The 20,046-nt window shown below is 37.2% G+C and overlaps 1 protein-coding gene across 2 annotated transcripts in view; it reads right to left on the bottom strand.

Annotated features, from left to right (window-relative positions):
• Window positions 1-347: 347 nt before the first annotated feature.
• zgc:92140 (uncharacterized protein LOC447854 homolog) overlaps window positions 348-20,046 on the bottom strand; it is a 32,328-nt gene continuing 12,629 nt past the window's right edge. For both annotated transcript variants that reach the window (XM_058785451.1, XM_058785450.1), the window contains 5 exons: window positions 16,883-17,006; window positions 6,683-6,768; window positions 5,227-5,297; window positions 3,760-3,820; window positions 348-2,887 (listed from right to left, as the gene is read on the bottom strand). In XM_058785451.1, coding sequence (XP_058641434.1) covers window positions 2,846-2,887; window positions 3,760-3,820; window positions 5,227-5,297; window positions 6,683-6,768; window positions 16,883-16,973 — 351 coding nt within the window. In that variant the 5' untranslated portion in view covers window positions 16,974-17,006 and the 3' untranslated portion in view covers window positions 348-2,845. The remainder of the gene's footprint in view (window positions 2,888-3,759; window positions 3,821-5,226; window positions 5,298-6,682; window positions 6,769-16,882; window positions 17,007-20,046) is intronic.

The following is a 20,046-nucleotide window of genomic DNA, read 5'->3' as shown; positions in this document are numbered from 1 at the left end:
ACAAATTTCATAAGGGGGCTAATAATTTTGTCTTCAACTGTATATAAACAGCTGTTTTCAACATTGATAATAATAGGAAATGTTTCTTGAGCACCAAAAAAGCTTATAAGCAAATAAGCACCAAATGATTTCTAAAGGATCATGTGACACTGAAGACTGGAGTAATGGCTGATAATTCAGCTTTGCCCTCTCAGAAATAAGTTACATTTAAAAACACATTAAAACAGACAAAAGTTCTTTAAAATTGTGAAATATATTTACAATATTGCTGTTTTCGTTGTACTTTGATCAAATAAATGCAGCCATGGTGAGCATAGGAGACTTATTTCAAAAACACAATATAAAAATCTTGCTGACCCCTAACTTTTAATAATATGCTATATAAATATATTATAAATATATAATACACAAAAAACATATTACATATTAACCAAGTTTACATATACATGAATATAAACCTTAAACACTGATTATTGGCTGTAGCTCACATAATCCATTTTTTTGAACCTCAATCTCTTTAGAAAGTTTTAGAATTATAGGAACGGATTAATTTTACCTCTTAACTATTAATGTATTGTTTGTGGCACTTTCTGCATGTCCATTTTTTTCAGTTGTGCTGCACGAGAGATTTTAGCATGAATAAACACAGACTCTATAAGCATCAAGTGAATTAAAGCTGTGGAAGGAGCATATTAAGGAGTTTAACCACTGGAAACAGTAATGTGTCAGAATATCCTAAATAGCATGAAATGTCCAATATCAAGTCAAATGAAAGGTGAGATGCAAAGGACTGAAAAGCTTAAATAGTGAACAGTCATGAAATCTAAAACATACACGTTCATTTTATACAATTATATACATTTAATCTAATATACCATTTGATACATTTCTAGCATAGTTCAGCTCCACTCTTCAACCTGCAGGTGGAGACAAACCACAAGTAGTATGTGAAATTAAAACGCACATATGCTTCGCTTTGGTCTGTCAATATCTAATGTCTCGTCTCTGTGTGGATTCTCCAAAAAGACGTGCTGGACAGCTATTTTAACATTATAGTTAAACATTTGTTCGGTTTGATAATATTAACCCATGGTGGAAATGTAATCTGCACATTTCTGCATTTGAAATTCAACACCAGAAACCATTAAGTATTTTTAACGTTATGAGTCAGACCACCAACAGGAAACATGACGCTGTAATGGATTAATGATGTCAGCAAAGCAGTGCGTACCTGCACACACACACACCAACAAATTAATCGGTGAGACAGCACACAGAAACCACAGCTCCTGTGTCTTATATTTTAATAGAAAAAGAAAACATTGAAAATAAAAATTAAAAAGGAATCAATCCAGTAATCATAGTGACAGATGCTTGGCCAGCGCTGTGTCCCCCAAAGTGACCCCACCCCACCCCACCTCATACTGTCTAGAATATGTCTATGGATTGTAAGAGACAACGAGAATTCATTTTACCAACACGACTGAATACTTTTGAGTAAGAAACGCAGGGTGAGAAACAGAGGTAAACACTAGCTAAACACATACAGGCCTAAGACAAACACCTCATCCCTTTGACAACAATTACCACAGTAAGAGCTGGTTCTCTGACACAGATCAACACAAATACAGCCCTCGAAACACACAAAACAACACAGACAACCCCAGTTCTCTGCCATAGTCTCTTCACAGTCCATTACCTGTATTAAAGGGCAGCATACACAGTCAATACAGATCTTTAAGTGAAATGCTGCCAGTTTGCGGGTGGCTGTAAGGGATATATTTGGATGTGTGTGGGGGTAACTGGTCTGACAGTATTTCCGTCTATTTTCAAAAACCTTTACAAATAATAGCAGGATATACAAAATGAAAGTGTGAACCTGTGTGTGTGGAAAGAGGGTGTGGTGATAATTTTAGCTTTCTCTGTGTGTGTGTGTGTGTGTGTGTGTGTGTGTGTGTGTGTGTGTGTGTGTGAGCGAGTGTGTTATGGGGTCACCGTACAGCCCTGACCTTTACAGCACAAGCTTGAAGAGGTATGATCTATGCAATAAGCAAAAAAGAAACCAAATAAAAACACATTTATGGAACAAACAAATCAATCTCGACAAATTAAAAAAGGTCCTTCAAAAGGCAGGAGTCCAGACTCAAATGTTCAAAAACTTGCCACAACGCTCTTATCAAAATATCAAAATAATCAGCCAGTTCGTTCATATAGTCGCTCTTAATAAAATATCTCTCGTTCAATCATTTCTCCCCCCAAAAACCCACAACACTCCATCTTTACATTCACTCCCCGTTATCTCCAGAGGATGTTTGTAAGCTCTCTTCTGGTTCCTCCATATGTCAGTTTTTTCTCTGGCCTGCCACTTAAAACAAGGACTGGGAGGGGCATGTCATCTTTTTTCTCTCCATATCTTTTCATCTCGCTTTCCTCGACATAATCTCTCTTTCTCTCTCTCAGATGGCTTCGTTACAGCCAGGCGGCGGAAGGGGGCCGTTCCAATGCTGGCCGTAGGAGGAGAGGAGCGGAGGGGGACGGGGGTCCTCATTTCACGTCAGAGTGAGTCTGTGTTGATAATACATCAATCAAGCTGTTCTTTCTTCACCCAAAACCATCTAGATCTCCAAGCAAGGCAACCCCAAGAGAGGAGAAGGGGTCAAGGGTGCCACAGCCTATGAGGAAAAGTCCTGCATTCTCTCTCACTCTCACTCTCACACGCTCTCACGCACTCGCACGCACACTCACTCTCAGACTGACAGAGTGTTACAGACATAGGAAACACTGATTTTTTTGAGTTCACACTCTCTCTCTATTTCCATCTCTGGCAAGATCTGGCGCCTCTCTGCTATGTCACATCATCCTCCTCCTCTGAGCAGTAGTCCTGCCCCTAAAAAATATGGAGAGAGAGAGAGAGAGAGAGAGAAAGATTAAATAAAAACGCTATAAGTGAATTTGAGTTTCTGTCCTAACTAGCAGCAAGAGTGATAGGCAGCACTACATTTTGTTGGTTGCCAGGTTGCTCCAACCACAAATAAAACTCACTGGACCAAAATCCCATTACTCATGAATATTAAACATCAACTATGGATGAGAACGGATTACTTATGGAAGCTAGTTTCTTGCACTGAATAAGAAATAAAAAGGCAACGTATCTCAATTTTTTTCACAATGCTTACTTTTCTCTCGCAGTTGTGAGAAATATAAAAACCCACCGCAATCTGATTTTTACAAACCTGATTAAACTTTAAACATTTAGATGGTCAGGTGATTATATGGCACCAATGTAGATATATTGACAACACTGTCTCAACAGAAAGTTCAGATTTAGTCATTTATGAGATAAAAATGCGGATAGCTACTTCTAAATGAGACTTTTTTTTGCAGTGTAAAAACCCTACAACCCTTATATTTGTCTTATTTAAAACTAAATCTAAAATGTTTATATTTAATCAATTTTATTCCAATTGATCTCAGACCTCAAGAGAGAGACAAAGACAGATAAGAGAGGGAGAGGGAAAGGAGGAAGTACTGGGAAAAAAGCAGAGCCATAAATATATCATTTTATCTCCAGAGGTCTACAGGAAGTACCAGACAGGCGATTCACACAACGGAAGGACAAGACAATCTTTTAAATGTCACAATCTAGATAAACGAACAGTCCTCTGAAGGGTGGTTTAATGTACACTGGCCCTTTAAAATCTCTAACCCATCTGCTCCCTGCTTTACTTCTGTGCCTCGTTCTTTTCCTCCCTCCCTCACCTTCTCAATCTTCTCATCCAGCATTCTGAAGAACTCCTGCTGACTCTCTGACGTATGTATGCTGAGAGAGAGAGAGAGAGAGAGAGAGAGAGAGATGGAGAGAGAGAAAGAGAGGAAGTTAGTGGGGGTAGGAGAAGGGAAGCAACAAATACACTAGAATTTTCCATTACAACAAGCATAAAGAACACAAACACACACTCTCTCACACACACAAAGCTACCAGCTCCTGTAGGATCCAGAGTGGCTGGGCAGGAATCATTTTTATAGACACATTACAGCAGGGACTATAAACCCTTGCCTCCACACACACACAAAGCACATTAACTGAGCATTACTCCATCGACACACACATAAAACAATAATGAACTGTTCATTCTTAATAACCATGCCTTCAAACACAATTTCTTTACATCTAGACATTTTGAACCACATATGTATTAGCTTTCTGTTTAATGTGTTTGTAGCGCTCAAAGCTCAGTGAAAATGAAAGTCCATTAAGTTATAAACAAATAAAATATTAATGATTAACAGATCATAAATTAGTTTACACGTTAATAGTTGTAGATGTTTTGAAACGCATTTTCATCTCATACTAAATGTCTAATAAATAGCTAAATATATCACCCAAAATTGATTTAGTTCTTACTTCATTCAACTTGATTTTTTTTTTTATAAGACCTGTATCTTTTCTTTCTTCCATTGAACACTATGATATTTTGCAGAAAGTTCAAGCTGCTCTTTTCCACAAACACAAATCAGAATGGGGACTGAGGCAGTTTAGCTCCAAAATTATTAATTTTCAGCATTATTTGCTGAAAATCTTATTTGGTAACTTTTGGAGCTCAATAGCTCCACTCTCCATTTATTTTGTTGCATTTGTATGGAAATAAAGAAAATATGGGTTTGAAATATGGCTGTCATGATTTTCACTACAAAATTATAATAGCCAAATGAATTCACGAAAATGATATTAATCGCAGATATTATCACAGTTTTGTTTTTCAGTTGTCATCAATAGTTTAAAACTACATGAGAGTGAATAAATGACATGTTCATCTATGGTGGAACTATTCCTTTAAATGACTTTTAACAAAAGAAAATAAATATAAAGTGTTAGCCTTTTTTATTTACATCACAATTGTGTTGATGCTTTAGAAATGCAATTTCACTAGAAATAATTATACTAATAAAACACTTTGAAACTGACAATTACATCGGAAGGCAATAAACACATGTTTACATACAATAATTTACGAAACATATGGCACATTACGCTCAAACAGAACATGCAAATGAGATCCGGAGGGGATAAGACAGGCCACAAAGCAAAACAAACCACACACAATTTACAGACTTCTAGCACGTTTTCAACAGAGCAAGAACTTTAATGCCCTCACCCGCACACACAAAACAAACAGAAACACACGCACACTGTAAACAGAAAGACACATGTATAAACCCACTCACTTTGTCTTGTTGGCGCTGGGCCCAGGCACCTCTTTGTGCTGTTTGGTCCTGTGCTGCGTTGAGCTCTTCTCCTGCAAACACACCCAGAATGAGCACGTTTTCACTTACTACTGTTCAAAACAAAGCCAAATTCAGCCTCCGCCGACCGTCCCTGGCGGCTCTCTGGTGCAGAGGCCCTGTTGGCTTTTGGACGTGGGCCAGAACCAGCTTCTCTGCCTGGAACACAGCGTGATACTGAGGCCCTGGGAGTGACCTTCCTCAGGCCACTGCTAATGAGAATGCTGCCCTGCTGAGAGACAGTGAGAGAGAGGGCTGCCCTCGCTTTCACTGCATCTCTACTCTCCTCTCACCCCCCTTATCGGAACATGGGCATCCGAACACCTGCTCTGCCTGTACAACTTCATTAAGCCAGGCAGTTTAAAGGGGGAATATATGGAAAAGGATTTTACTCGCTCTTGAAATGTATACGTGGACATACTCATTCACAATGCAAGCAGACAATTTATGGAAACCAAGATGCAAAAAGGGGTAGAAACAGGACAATAATTTTAAATGATATGATGTATGTGAAATTTGGTTTTATTTGATCGTTTTGATATATAATATATCATTATATAATATAATTATTTTCAAGGTTGTCCGTGCAAAAAATACATTGGGAATCTGAAATTGTGGAATTTTACATTTGAAATATGTTGAGAACTGTATTTTGGATAAGAAATTTTAAAAAAGTAAAAGTAATTATGCATTTTACACCCTCACTGAGCACATTAACATATGACGACCCACATTTGCATATCAATGCCAATATTTAACAACTTGGCAGTGACATTATTACTCTTTTAACAGGTGAAAAGTTTAACCAATAATAACAGGGTAATTTACATAAAGTCTTAAACGTAAGGTAGCTAAACAGACAGCTTAATTCTAAAGGTAATTATACAAGAAACCTTAACATTATTAAGCGGAAAAGAAAAAAATTAATAAATAATTGCATGTGTAAGAGTGTATTGTTTTATGGTTCAAAAACAACAAAATCTCTAAAATCATTAGTAAAATTACAATAATAAGAAAAAGAATACATAGCTTCCTCGAGAAAGAATCAAGTTCAGTTAAGTCCAGACATCTGAGAATTTTTTAACGAGTTTTTGTAAGAAAAGATGCATGTAGAAACTCCAGAATATTATATTTTGTCTGGTAATGTGAGTGTCTATGACAAAAGAGGAACTTTTTTTTTTTAGAATTTCCCTCTCCCACATTCCAAACATGTCGGCACACGTGTGTACTGCATACGCATAGTTTTACCTCTCAATGTATAAGCCAACAACAGGCATACGAGCCTCAAGCGGTGTGTGCATGTGTGTGTGAATACTAAGCAAAATATAAATGGACACCACTGCACAGGAAGAATTTCCCAGGTGTGTGCGCAACTGCGCAGGCATGTTTTGTATCTCACCAGGTTCTCCTGGTTGCGTGCGTTTACTCTGTCTTCTTCTCCACGCATGTACTTCACCTCCTCCACTCCCTTCATCTTATATTCATCTACAATGATAGACAGAGAAAAACACAAGTTAGAGGTTCATTCTAGTACTGTTAAAGAAATGATTCACAGAGAAATGAAACTTCTTTTATAAACTATGATTTTCTTTCTTAAGTGGAACTCAAAAGAAGATTTCAAAGAATGTACTTTTTTCCATTCAATTACAATGAATAGGGAGTAAAGCTTTCAAGCTTTGAAAAAGACAAATCACCAAGTTTCATAAAATAGCCCATATGACTTGTGTGTTATATTGAAAGTCTTCCATAGATGATAGATTTGTGTGAGAAGAATGTAAGTAATTAATGTCTGATAATCTTTCCCTTCAACTAACTGTCGAGTCAGTGAGTTGAACTTAAGAATCAAATCAGTCTGAATCATAAACATCAGATTCATTGAAAAGATCCGATTCAAAAGAATGAATCATTCATGAATCAGGCATGACACGTCTCTCATGAACTTGCCCAAACAACCACAGTTTACGTATACACTGTATATAACCTATCATTCAGGTTTCATTAAATTATTTACATTTCAGTTTGTACCCCGAACAAATCTATTGTATGGCTTGAGAAAATATAGAACATGAGTCATATGAACCACTTTTACATTACATTTTTGGTGCTTTTTGATATTTTGGAGTCTGACAGCTTTATTCCACCTTCGCTTTCATTATACTGAAAAGATCATATTCTTCAACACCTTTTTTTTTTTTGGATTTGGAACAACGTGAGAGAATTCACATTTGAAACAACAGCTCTTAACAGATGAGCGTTTTGGATTTTGCCCTTTCAGCCATTTGTAATTACCAGCGGCCATGTACGTGTTTGCATGTCCATGCATTCACTTCCTCATAACACATACACACACCCACACATATACATAAATCCGTCTTTTACTCTGTCTACAAATCAGCGTGAGGCAATCACAGCCCACTCAATCTCTGTTTATCTTTGCCTCTATCAGTCTTTCTCTCCTTTTCTCACTGTGAACTCCCTGTCAGTTACCATCATGACAGCTGGAGTGGGCAGCCTGTGAATGTGACTCAGTGCGGCCCATCAGCACAAGCACAAAAAGCAAGAAAAAGGAGAAAAAAAGTGGAATATAAAAGGAGAGAGAAAAAGAGAGCGCAACGCCGCCAGTCTTTCACAGCTTGAGGAATGTAAACATGTCTCTGCACAAAAGACCACGCTTCAACATGCTGACAAACACACACACACACACACAGCCAAACCAAGGAGAAACATCACACACAAATTAAAATCAAACTTTAATTGATTTGGCTGTGTTGTGTTACACAAAACAGGCTTCCTGGTTCCTGATACATGCATGCATACATACGAATACATCTCTCTTCTCACAAACACACACTCGCATGTACGCAAATAGGGTGATAGCATTACTAAAAAAGGAGATCTGAGGAACATATCATTCCTAATCCATCTATTCAGGACAAGAATCATCCGTGAAGCATGCATCTCAGAGAAACGGATGATTTTGTTGGTGCTCACCATGAGAGAGAGCGTGACATTTTGTCAGTTTAGTATATTTCAGACAGGCTATTTTTGGCGATAAGATGAGAGGTCTCTTTTCTTATGTAGGGATATTTTGATTGGCTAATTAGTGATAACAGCATGACGCTGACCTTTAGGACCTGATGGAGAGAAGGATGCTTGCTTTCTCAATGGAGAGAAATGTAATAAGGCTGGCCTCTGTGCAACTTTTATTATTTTATACTATTATATTGAAGTATGATATAATATTGTAGTAGAGTGAGGATAGAAAATAATAGGGAGAATGAGAAATGTTGCAAGCTGGATTTATGAGCATCATGGGATGTGTTAAAGAACAGCGGGGTAGTGAATATTTATATATCTAAATATTTTATTCATAAAATTAAACAACACTCTGAATATAGAGGTGATTTTTATGTGCCTTTTATTAGGCCATTCAATTTCCTAAAGGCTGTGATGGTAGGCAGTTTTGTGCCTGCTTCTTGTGTCATGACTCATGAGTATGACAGTACCAAGGCAAAGATATTTTTACACCATCTCCGATTTTTCCATTTCAGTGTTTAACCCTGAAGATAGAGCTGGGATGTTCTAACTATGCGAATCAACTACCAATTTCAAAAAACAAAAACACACAAATTCCATCATTCATTTGTGGCGTCACTTAAAAATCTTCAGTTAGATCCCAGTGTGTTATTTTTCTTTTTTTTTCCTTTTCATATTTCACTAAATGAGCACTAAGAAGATTATGTTCAGGCATCATCTGTGATGTTGTTTTTGGGTTCAAAACATTTGATTTTTTTTTTGCCCTGTCTTTCAAGAACAACTTCTTTGCAAAAATTGTAAAAAAACAAACAAACAAAAAAAAACATGCTTAAGGTCAGATGTGATCAAGCATGCTGTTAAAAATAAACTTCAATCACTCTCTTAATGTTGGTATCCTTCAGATGGATATGCAGAACGACAGGTGCTACACACAGCTCAGGGTTTGGGACATTTTTCTACATTTTACACTTATCGTTAGCACTTCTGATGAATAAATAATTGAATATTGTCAAGGAACATGATAATGGAAAATTTGATTTCTATTTATTTATTAACATTTTACTAAGCAAATATGGTCAATATAATGTGGTCAATATGATGTTAGTAATTATAGAGAAAATACTTACCACTCTGCTTTACATAAAAAAAAGCATAGGACAGGACAATATTTGGGTGAGAAAACTATTTGAAAATCTGGAATCTGAGGGTGCAAAAAAAAAAATTAATTGAGAAAATCGCCTTTCAAGTTGTCCAAATGAAGTTCTTAGCAATGCATATTACGACTCAAAAATGAAGTTGAGATATATTTACGGTAGGCAATGTACAAAATATCTTCATGAAACATGATCTTTACATAATATCCTAATGATTTTTGGCATAAAAGAAAAATTTATAATTTCGACCCATACAATGCATTGCTGGCTATTGCTTCAAATATACCTGTGCGACTTATGTCAAATAACATTATAAAATATATTAAAACAGAAAAAAAGTTATTGTAATATTTAATAATATTTCACAATATTGCAGTTTCTACTTTATTTTTGAGCAAACAAATGAATCTCTGGTGAGTATTAACCCTATAAAACCTTCCAATAACAAAACACTATTATAAACATACACGGTAGTGTACACACACCCCATTCTTTAAAATAAAGCTCAAAAAAAAATGTATTTAATTTTTCAGACCAACATCACACCAAACATGCTAATCACTAGGCCTCCTCCATGTTTATTCTTATCTTTTTCTGAGTTTGTGACGAGATGTCTTCTGACGACCAGGTAATTTAGCTGTCTGGCTGCTCGTTCGGCTAAATCGAACAGCTCCACAATCCTGTCTTCCTCTCACTTTTACCTTCTGGCCTAATTTCAGATGTGTTCAGTGCTGTGAGTGGCGTGTCTGAGGAACATGAGTGGGCTGCTTTACTTTTAGAATCAGTGTGGAGAAGCTTTGCCCTGAAGCTATTCTGTAAGTGGGCGTCTGTTAACACAGTGAGTCCACTGCAAAGGAGGAGAGTTTGTCAATCTCGCACTCTCTTTGATAGTAGGTGGAGGATTACTCGCTAACGTTATGGCAGAACAGAGAAGAGTTACGAATTCGAAAAAACAAGAGACACGTTTTGTGCTACCTTTAGACACATGACCGATACCACGCCTCTGGTTAAAGATCAGTCGTTAAACATCTGAAGTCATGTGTCTAAACCTCAGAAGGCAGAGTGTCACTGAGATGATCTGTTGCGCTACTGTACGCCGTTGCTGTTAAAAACATTAGCTAAACAGTCGCTTTGTGAACGCAGTCACTTGGTGACTTTGAAAAATGGCTGTATGAAATGTATTAACCACAGCCTGACAGTAAGCCACGTGTACACACACGCACACACACCCTCTTATGCTTTGTTAAAACATATGGTTTTATCGCTGAAGGTTGATGAGTGGCTGTATTATTGGGCCATATAGGGCGTTCCTACTGCTGGGTGGCCTGTTATTGTTAACATGCATTACTAGCAATAATCTGATTACAATTAAATGGCAATAAATCAGTTTTCTTGTCTCTAGAATCAAATGGAGAGGAAAACTTTTCTACTGTAACATTTCTGAAATGCATTATGCATTATATTGATGTATGAATCAATGCTGGCAATATCTGCTAAATATTGCTGCATGTGGGCAGAAACAAATCACCCTGCAAACTTCATAAAGTTAAGTTGGTAATACAAGGCACTAGCAATCCCAAAGTCATGGGTTTGATTTATAGGAAAAACAAACATATTAATGTAAACCTTGAATGCACTGTAAGTTGCATTGGATAAAAGCATCTGCAAAATGCATATGCAATGACCGGAAGATATGAAATATGAAAACATGCAGAATAAATAATATAAGATAATGAAATCACTTATAATAAATGTTAACGTGGATTCTACTATCTATTCCTAAAATCTCAAAATCGATCTTTTACTCTACTTGAGTTATGAATTTAAAAAAAAACTGCACCAGGAAGTAATGGCAAGGAAAAACTCACAAAAACAAACATACAGTGTGCCAGAGTATTGTTATCAATAACTTAATCTATTAAAAATAATTTTAATTAATTGAAACATAAATATTAGACTAAAAACCTATTTTATTCCAGTTAGTTGAAACTGAAACTAACTGAAATGAAATAAAAACCAAATTATAGCTACAAAGAAATATTAAAAAAAACTAATAAAAATGGAAAAAGGCCAAAAAATTAATAAAAATGTAAATTAAAAAAAAAAAAAATACATTTAAAAATAAATACTACAATAGTAAATACAGTACATCATATTAAAACAGCATGCAACAATGTAGTGGGAATCAATAAAAATGACTCTTATGTGCTGGTTCTTTTTAATAAATCAGATTTAAAAAAATGCACAGTGTAGCCAGATTCAAGAAACAAAATGTCTCTTACAAGCTGGTTCTTTTAATAAATAGTTAAAAAAGACAAGTTACAGGATTAAATACATCATCTGAAGAGAATTTATTTCAAACAAAAGTAAAATGGAAATTATAACTTATAAGATGAATCAACACCCAGTTTTAATAGTAGAACTAGTAAACCTTTCTCATCGCACTGCAAACGGCCGCTGACGGTCATGTCAGATATGGCTGGCTCTTGTTAAAAATCAAATGTCTTCTGGTCACTTTGTCGGTGCAAATCGGCGTCAACGTGAATGCCCCGGTACAGATTGGCAGCAAACACACTCGCACACCAATCTCAACAGCTCAGTACAGATCGCATGTAACCAGACAGCATATTCTCCGCCTGCTGCCTCTCTTGTTTGTATTAGGGCAGCTCGGCCTTTCCTGTCATTGTGCGTGCCGGAGATCTTGTGTGTTGTTGGGATCGACTAAGCGCTGAATCACCGATGAGGACACACGCGCACACAATCACTGCCTGAACACTGACACAGTTTGACTAGTAAACAGTCTGTTGGCACTAATCAAGTCAGGACGAGAGCTGAGAGTTGAGAGAGAGAGAGGGGTGAAAGCTGTCTCCCTCTGTTCTATTGATAGAGCTGTTTGACTGACAGCCGGGAAGGGCAGTGGAAAGAAGGACATCGGGTTGGCAGCAGAAAGAGAGAAAAAGAGCGAGTGAGAGACATGGATAGACAGACAGATAGAGCGAGAAGAAGGGGGGAGTTTGCAATAATCCACAGTAACCAGGTCACTGCTCTGTTCGCGCTGGTGAATATAATACTCATCAATCTGTTGTTGTGCTTTACAGTTCACTCAGATTATCAGAACGCCACATGAGCCTACAGATCTCACACACAGAACGAAAGAGATGAGGACCAGAACATACAGTATAAACACTCACATCCTCAAAATATAACAATAGGAAGTGCAGAACTCAGAAGTAGCCCCTACATCTGACTACCGGTACTTCCCTATGATCAAAACACTGTCAAATGATTAGCTAAATAACGACACTATCCCACGGCCCCACGGGACACTGTGGATGTAGCATGTTCAAACTGTATTAATACACATGCATTCGTATATAATGTACATTATTACTGGTCAATAGGTTTTTCATCAAAAGCAGCAAATGTATATGATTAAAATGGTATACTAGCTAGTGTTGCTATTGTTAACTAAAACTATTAAAAATAGTTTTTGGCAATTGAAATGTAGCTGAAATAAATAATAGGTTAGATTCCTCACAAAAAATGAAAAATGTTGCTTTATATAACAATTTAAGCCATTTTTCCAGTCTTCAGTGTCACATGATCCTTCAAAAATCAAATTTTTTATTATTATCAATGTTGAAAACAGTTGTTTTGATTAATATTTTTGTAGACACCATGATACGTTTTTTCAGGATACTATGATGAATAGAAAGTTCATAAGAAGAGTATATATTTTGTAACATTATAGGTGTCTTTACTGTCACACTTGCTTAATGCATCCTTGCTGAATAAAAGCATCAATTTCTTTCACCAAAAAAAAAAAAAAAAAAAAAAAACTCTTGCTGATTCCCAACTTTTGAACGGCAATGTACATACTATATATACACAACAGAAATATTAGTGGTTTGGAAGTACTCTCTCTCGAACAAGGATAAAGAGAACACCGAATGAGAAACAGAAAGGGATCCCATGGGTGGAAAAAAACAAAACAAAAAAAACAATGAGAGAATGAAGTAAAATAGCTTAGGTAATGGGAAGGCGGGCAGAAAAGTAGGCAGAATAATGAAAAGGAGACAGCCCATTGCAAAGAAAGGAAGGAAATAAGAAAAGTGTGGCCTTGAGAAGAACGACAGATATGCAGAGGGAGGGATAAATGTCAGGGGAGGAAAAATGGGAGTTTGTGATCCCACGTCACTCACTCTCTCCCTCGTTCTCAGACCGTTCCCCACCATCTCACACACTCTGAATCCTTAGAGACAGAGAAAAGAACATGGCAGGAAGAGGGAGAGAGAGGGAGAGCGGGTAGGCGGCAGCCTCCTGTGGCTGCTCATCGAGAGTTTCCTGTGTGGATTTTCTGCTGTTTTACCCCTAATTCTTAATCTCCTATAATCTCTGTCACTCTCTCACAGGTCGCACACTAAGCGCTGCTGTTATCTAAACCCTTTAAAACATATTTACACCCTCTCACACACACAAAACTCAGCGAACACACTCACAGGAATGAGTCACTCACTCCAGCTGATAACGTTATCCTCAAAACACACGCCTGTTGGCACAGATGTAGCTGACAGCCTTTACATAGACACACACATCAGTATGACTGCGCGGAAGGATGCAACCAAGAATTCCCAGAACGTAATCAGCTTCCCAAAACATTGTAAAACATTATTCAGTGCCCGGACATAAATTACTTAACTGGCTGTTTGTTCTGCTTAACATTTAATCTCGAATGAGTCTTGAACGATTGGTAAAAACAGCCTGTGTCAATGCCAGTGATGTTCAAAGATGTCTGTCTGTCCCTTACGTTTGAATTGCTTCCCACATATCATGTCTGCCTGAATAACATGGATGGAGCCATCACTGCTGGAGCCTGTTCCAACTGACTATTCAAAGCATTACATTTTGCATTTAGCTTCAAGCATAGAGTTGGCCAGCAATAAAAACAACTACTGCCAAATGACTCTTAAGTGTTCGTTTTACTGAATCAAAAACATACAGTCTGATTAAGTGCAGTCCAATTCACAAGCAAATGACTCGTGACTTGAGCTGATTCATTCAAGAAATCATTCAAAAATACTACTAGACTCACAGGTTACCAGTTTAATTCAGTATGACAAATCCTTCACCGACTCTTTCAAATTATTTACTGAGTCAACACCTAACTTACTGAACCATCCCAAAATCCATCAAATTAAGCTTATTATGTGGAACAGACAAACATTTAAATTGTGACAAACAAAAAGCACTAGAATATGACCAGAAGAGAAGAAACTATCAAATCACTTCATCCTATTTTGACTCTATCCTAAAAACGCATCCAAAATCATAGTACATTAAGCCAAGGATGCCCAGTTGAGCACATTTTTTTAACTAATAGGCTATTACCCACAATCACCCTATGGAAGAGAAGAGTCATGTCTAAACTGTACTTGAAAGTAGTTTTAAGATAACAAATTTAGCTAATGCTTGCACGCAAACTGTACACAACAGAGGTGTGTCTGTGGTAATCAAGACAATTTTATGATATGGTGTCCCAATACTACATTCCAGAGTGTGCATTTTACAATTATTAGAAAGGTACATAAATGTAAAGCATAGTCCAAGTATATTACCTGGGACAAAGCCAAAAAAACAGACTCTTATCCATCAACAATAGTCTAGTGGAGAAATTACATTCTCAAAATGTGACCGCTTCCCATGGAAATTAATATCTCTGGATATTTAAGAGAATGTGGACAGTGACATTCAATAAAAACCTTTCATTTTGGACACATATAAAAGCCAGCTGTATGGAAAATTACCAATTATTGAGCAGACTCTCTTATTCACTCTCCAAAGCCACGCCTCCTCCAAAACACATGACCGCACACAGGAAGACCAGAGGCAAACCAGTATCACAATGAGAGATGACAACGCAATGCTGTCAGATTACTTAATGTCTCATTCACTGGTGAGAAAACATTACAGTACAAAGCACATAATATTACAGTAATAATGCCTGCAATAGCACAATGGAACGCGCTGATGACGTATAATGTCAGCATAAATCCTTTTAAACCACTTAAAGGGTTAGTTCACCCAAAAATAAATATTAGCCCATGATTTACTTACCCTCAAGGCATCCCAGGTGTATATGACTTTCTTCTTTCAGACTAATCCAATCGGAGTTATATTAAAACATGTCCTGGTACTTCCAAACTTTGTTAATGGTAGTATGGCAACAGCGCATGCGCCTATGAGAATATGCTAGTCTCACGAGAAACAACGTTTATTTACAGGAGCAAAGGAAGCAAAGACTATAAGTCTCCTCTTGGATTTTTCTCCAACATTTTTCTTTACAAATCCTCGTTTTGTACTTCTAATTCATGACCGGTGTTTTGTTTTGTTCTCTCCTCTGTGTTTCCGTGTTCTTCACTTCTCACCAGCGCATGCGCTACGCATACATCCTACGTCATCTGCCCGAAACGGCTTGCACATATGACAGTTAGCGGAAGTTAGAGAAAAGTGTTTATAACGTTTTAAATATGGATATTGTTCTTACAAAAACGCATCGATTCGCTACGGGAGGCCTTTAGTCACCCCCAGAGACGTGGGAGGCACGTTTTATTATGGATGGATGCGTTTTATTGGACTTCTTTTTAACTACCCTTATAAAGCTTGAAAGAGCCAGGACATTTTTTAATATAACTCCGACTGGACTCGTCTGAAAGAAGAATGTCATATACTCCTAGTATGGGCTTGAGGGTGAGTAAATCATGGGCTAATTTTCATTTTTGGGTGAACTAACCCTTTAACTTGGTCATTGTTATCGGGATGTGAAGAGAATTTCAACCAGCGTAACAAAAAATGAACCAAAAACCAAATAACCTACCATGCCTTTAAACCCCAAAAATAAAAAATTCTGTCATCAATCCTATAGGATTTCCTTTCTGCTGCAGCACACAATATTTTGAAGAACGCTGGCTTCTGAACAACACTGGAGGACCCTATTGACTTTCATTAGGTGGACAAAAAAACATTTGAAAAGATATTTTTCAAAATCCCATCTTTTGTGTTTCAAAGAAGAAAGTCAAACAAGTTTGGACTTGAGGATGACATGAGGGTGAGTAGATGACAATTTTCATTTTTGGGTGAACTACTCCTTTAAACATCTTAAGGCAACAATGATAATAGTTCATGCCTTGCCTAATGCCCATTATAGGATTTAAACCTACAATAGTTTGATTACAAGTCCAGATTATAAAAATTAGATACGCTATCCTTAAGCAAAGCAATTATCGTTATTATTTGTAGCCTATAGTGAGTAATGTTGGTTCAATAATTCTGATGCTGCTGAAAAATGGTTATTTGTTCCACATGAATGTGTACTTTCCTGATGAAGTTATGTGTGTGTGTTTGTAACTGACCAGTGAAGAGGTCTCCGTTGCTGTAGGCTTTGCCCCGGCCCTCTTCATCGTTGGGCACAGCAGACACCTGCTTAGCCGAGGTGCAGCCCATGGCCTCACTCCCTCCCCCCTCTCACCATCTCACCTGAGAGAGACAGAAAACACATTCAACAAAGAGGCTGACAGCGCACGTTTAAAGGCAGAACGGACACACTATTAGCTCCATTAGCGTCTCTGCTGGGTTACGTACTACCGATCATCAGGAAAAGAAAACACATCCGAGTTGAGTCTGAACAGATCCAGACATGCTTTCTATCACAGCCCGAAGCCAGACATACAGATTCGTCTTTTTTTTTTTTTTTTTCACCCCGTTACTTATGAACATGTGTATCTTCAACTGAACCCAGGCCAAGACCAACACAAGATACACACAGCAGTGCCAAAAAGTATTTGGACACACTTAGAAAGTATGAATGTCACTGCATTATAGAACAAAATATCAACCCAATGGCATTTACACAGAAAGAAATATAGCAAAACGTGTAGGGAAGTCTGTTAGACTTTTAAGGATAAAACAACATATACTTTGTTCAAAATGAAGTCCAAGTATTTTGACTATTTCTGATTGTCAAACGTCAATGGAAAATGTTCATTAGGGCCGTCAAATCAAAACTGTTTTTTTTATTAAAAAAAAAAAAGATTTATAAGCAATCAGTGCAATATAAAGTATGTATGTGTGACTTGCGAATCCAAACAGAGTGCTGCAGGGATGAAGCATTTTTGTAGACCAAAACCTGGAAACGAGTTGGCATTTTAGCAATTACAGTTACATCGGCATGCAGTCGAAAGGTATTTTGAATGGGTTATTGGTTAAATGCTCCAAGATATATTCATGTTTTATTCTATAACACAAAATATATCAGTAATACCCCCTCTAAGCTTTCACTGACAAAGGCGGTTGCTAACAAGTGGCTAAATGGGACTACAGAGGTTGTCAGGGACGTTAAACATTATGCCAAACAAGTAAACTGATCTACTCACAGTGCAGTATAAATATGTTTTAGCCTATTATGACTGATAGAACAATTGTGAAAATATGATTTAGCTGCTGTCTTTTTAAAATCTGTGCTTTTATGTTGTTTTGGTTGTGAGTGACTCTTTTTTTAACGAATCTGTTGAGTCAATGATTCAAAGAATCACTCATAATATTAAAAAAAGATACTTGTTTGTCAACACCCATAACCGTAATCATATAAACTACCGTATGAAGACACAGAATGAACCAGTAATCTGAATGTGCATTTTTGGTCAACTGAATCAATCCCTAGCTGAGAGGATTTAAATATAAGGCCCCTGAACAGAATCAGCTATCAATGTTAGAATTGGAATCGAAGAACCAGTTCTTTTTGAGATCGACTCCCAGTCCTAATGCCCACAGTTAATGTGATAAACTATACCTGTGTAAAAACAAAATGACTTCATAGATCAACTAAAATAACCTTGCGCCCGGCCCAGCTGGTTAAAACAAATGGACAAAACTGCTCATAAAAGTGTAGTTAGTTCTAAGAAAAACAAATATAATTTGTTTACAATGTCACTTGAATTGAATGCAGTGATATTCAAAATATAACAGGATTTTTAATTGAGTTTTTGGTGGAACGTCTGTGGTTAATACAAGATCAGGATATTTGAACATTTTATTCTGACATAAAACACATCAGTAATGATTTTATTTGTCTTGAAAAAGGCAGATGCTAACAAGTAGCAAAATGGGACAACAGAGGTCTTCTTGGACATTAAACTTCATCACGCCAAACAGTCACTAGTCTGCTTTTAAACTCTCATTGTGTTTACAATTGAGCACTTGCAAACTATTTAACTCCAACTTTCAAGGAACATATTTTTAAATAAAAGACTGAAAGAGTTGTCAGAAGCTTAGTTTTTACTTCTGGCAATTGTATTTAGGTATCAAAATGTAAAAGTTGTGTAAATTTGTTAAGATTATAAATTATTAACAAAATAAGTAAGAATCACAAAATTGTCACAGATCTTATTTTCTGCAATAATCCAATGGAACAATCCTATAGGGTTTTTGTCAAGGGAAATCAGGGTGATTTTCAGGTTGGCCTACAAAAACACGTAAATCACTGCAGTACTGTTTTGCAGCCATTGCATATAAAAACACCTTCAGTATTTGCAGCAGAGATATGAAAACATCTCATCCAGCAGGGACCCCAGAGCCTCACGCAGGAACGGACTCGGAAAAGAGGGGGACAAATTGAGAGGGGACAAAATAGAGGAGAGCAAGATCAAAAGAGCCGGCTACTCCTCCTCCCCTCTCTTTCCTCGTTTGAAGTCGTCAGGAGGGGCAGTGTTTAGCTCTGCCTTTAGCAGCACAGGGTGCAGGACAAAGCACCAGGTGTACAGGCGAGAGAAAAGTGTGTATGTGCGCACAGACGAGCCTGACCGCTCTCTGCTGCTAGTCTTGAGTAAACAAGATCTGCTTCTCAAGGCTTGATGCGCCATCCCATAAAAGCCTGTGAAAGTATAATCACCCACAGTAGGGGTTTTCGATGAGGAAGTGTTTAGATTTACACCATCTCAAGTCTGAAAAGAGTGTTATCCATTCAAGTTGCTTATCAGAACTGGAATGGAATTCATTTGGGAAGTTCTACACAAGCTCTGCCACTTGTTTTGCTGATGAAATATAATTGGCTAATTTGACAATGCTTTCAGTTCCCAATAAGAGTATATTACTTTTTAGCTCAGCTTAACACGTTCTCATGTTTAAATCCATTTTTCCCTTCAAGTAAATGCAGAAACGCTTGAAGAAAGCACGTGTCATACAAAAATGACTGAATTCAGAATAGCATGCTATCCAATTCAACATCCCATTCCAAAAATTTCTTCAAACAATTGTGAACCCTTTTGAAAAATCTCATTTTTTCTCATGTTTTTTTATTACAGTGCTAAAAAAGAGCAAAGATAAATTTATTTATTCATCCTTGTGTTACCTAACAGAGGTTGAGAAGTCTATTCACACCTCTTGCGACTGAGACATAAACAAGAAGCCATCTGGGCACTTGTGTCAGGTTCACTTTCTCATGTGCAGACAGAACATTGACGTCTGTGGTCTGTAAAAGCTGTGCGTATACAGTACATGTACCAAGATCAGTGACTGGATG

This window comes from Onychostoma macrolepis, chromosome 08 (assembly GCF_012432095.1).
Source record: "Onychostoma macrolepis isolate SWU-2019 chromosome 08, ASM1243209v1, whole genome shotgun sequence".
Taxonomy (NCBI): domain Eukaryota; kingdom Metazoa; phylum Chordata; class Actinopteri; order Cypriniformes; family Cyprinidae; genus Onychostoma; species Onychostoma macrolepis.
This window is presented reverse-complemented; position numbering and strand designations above follow the sequence as displayed.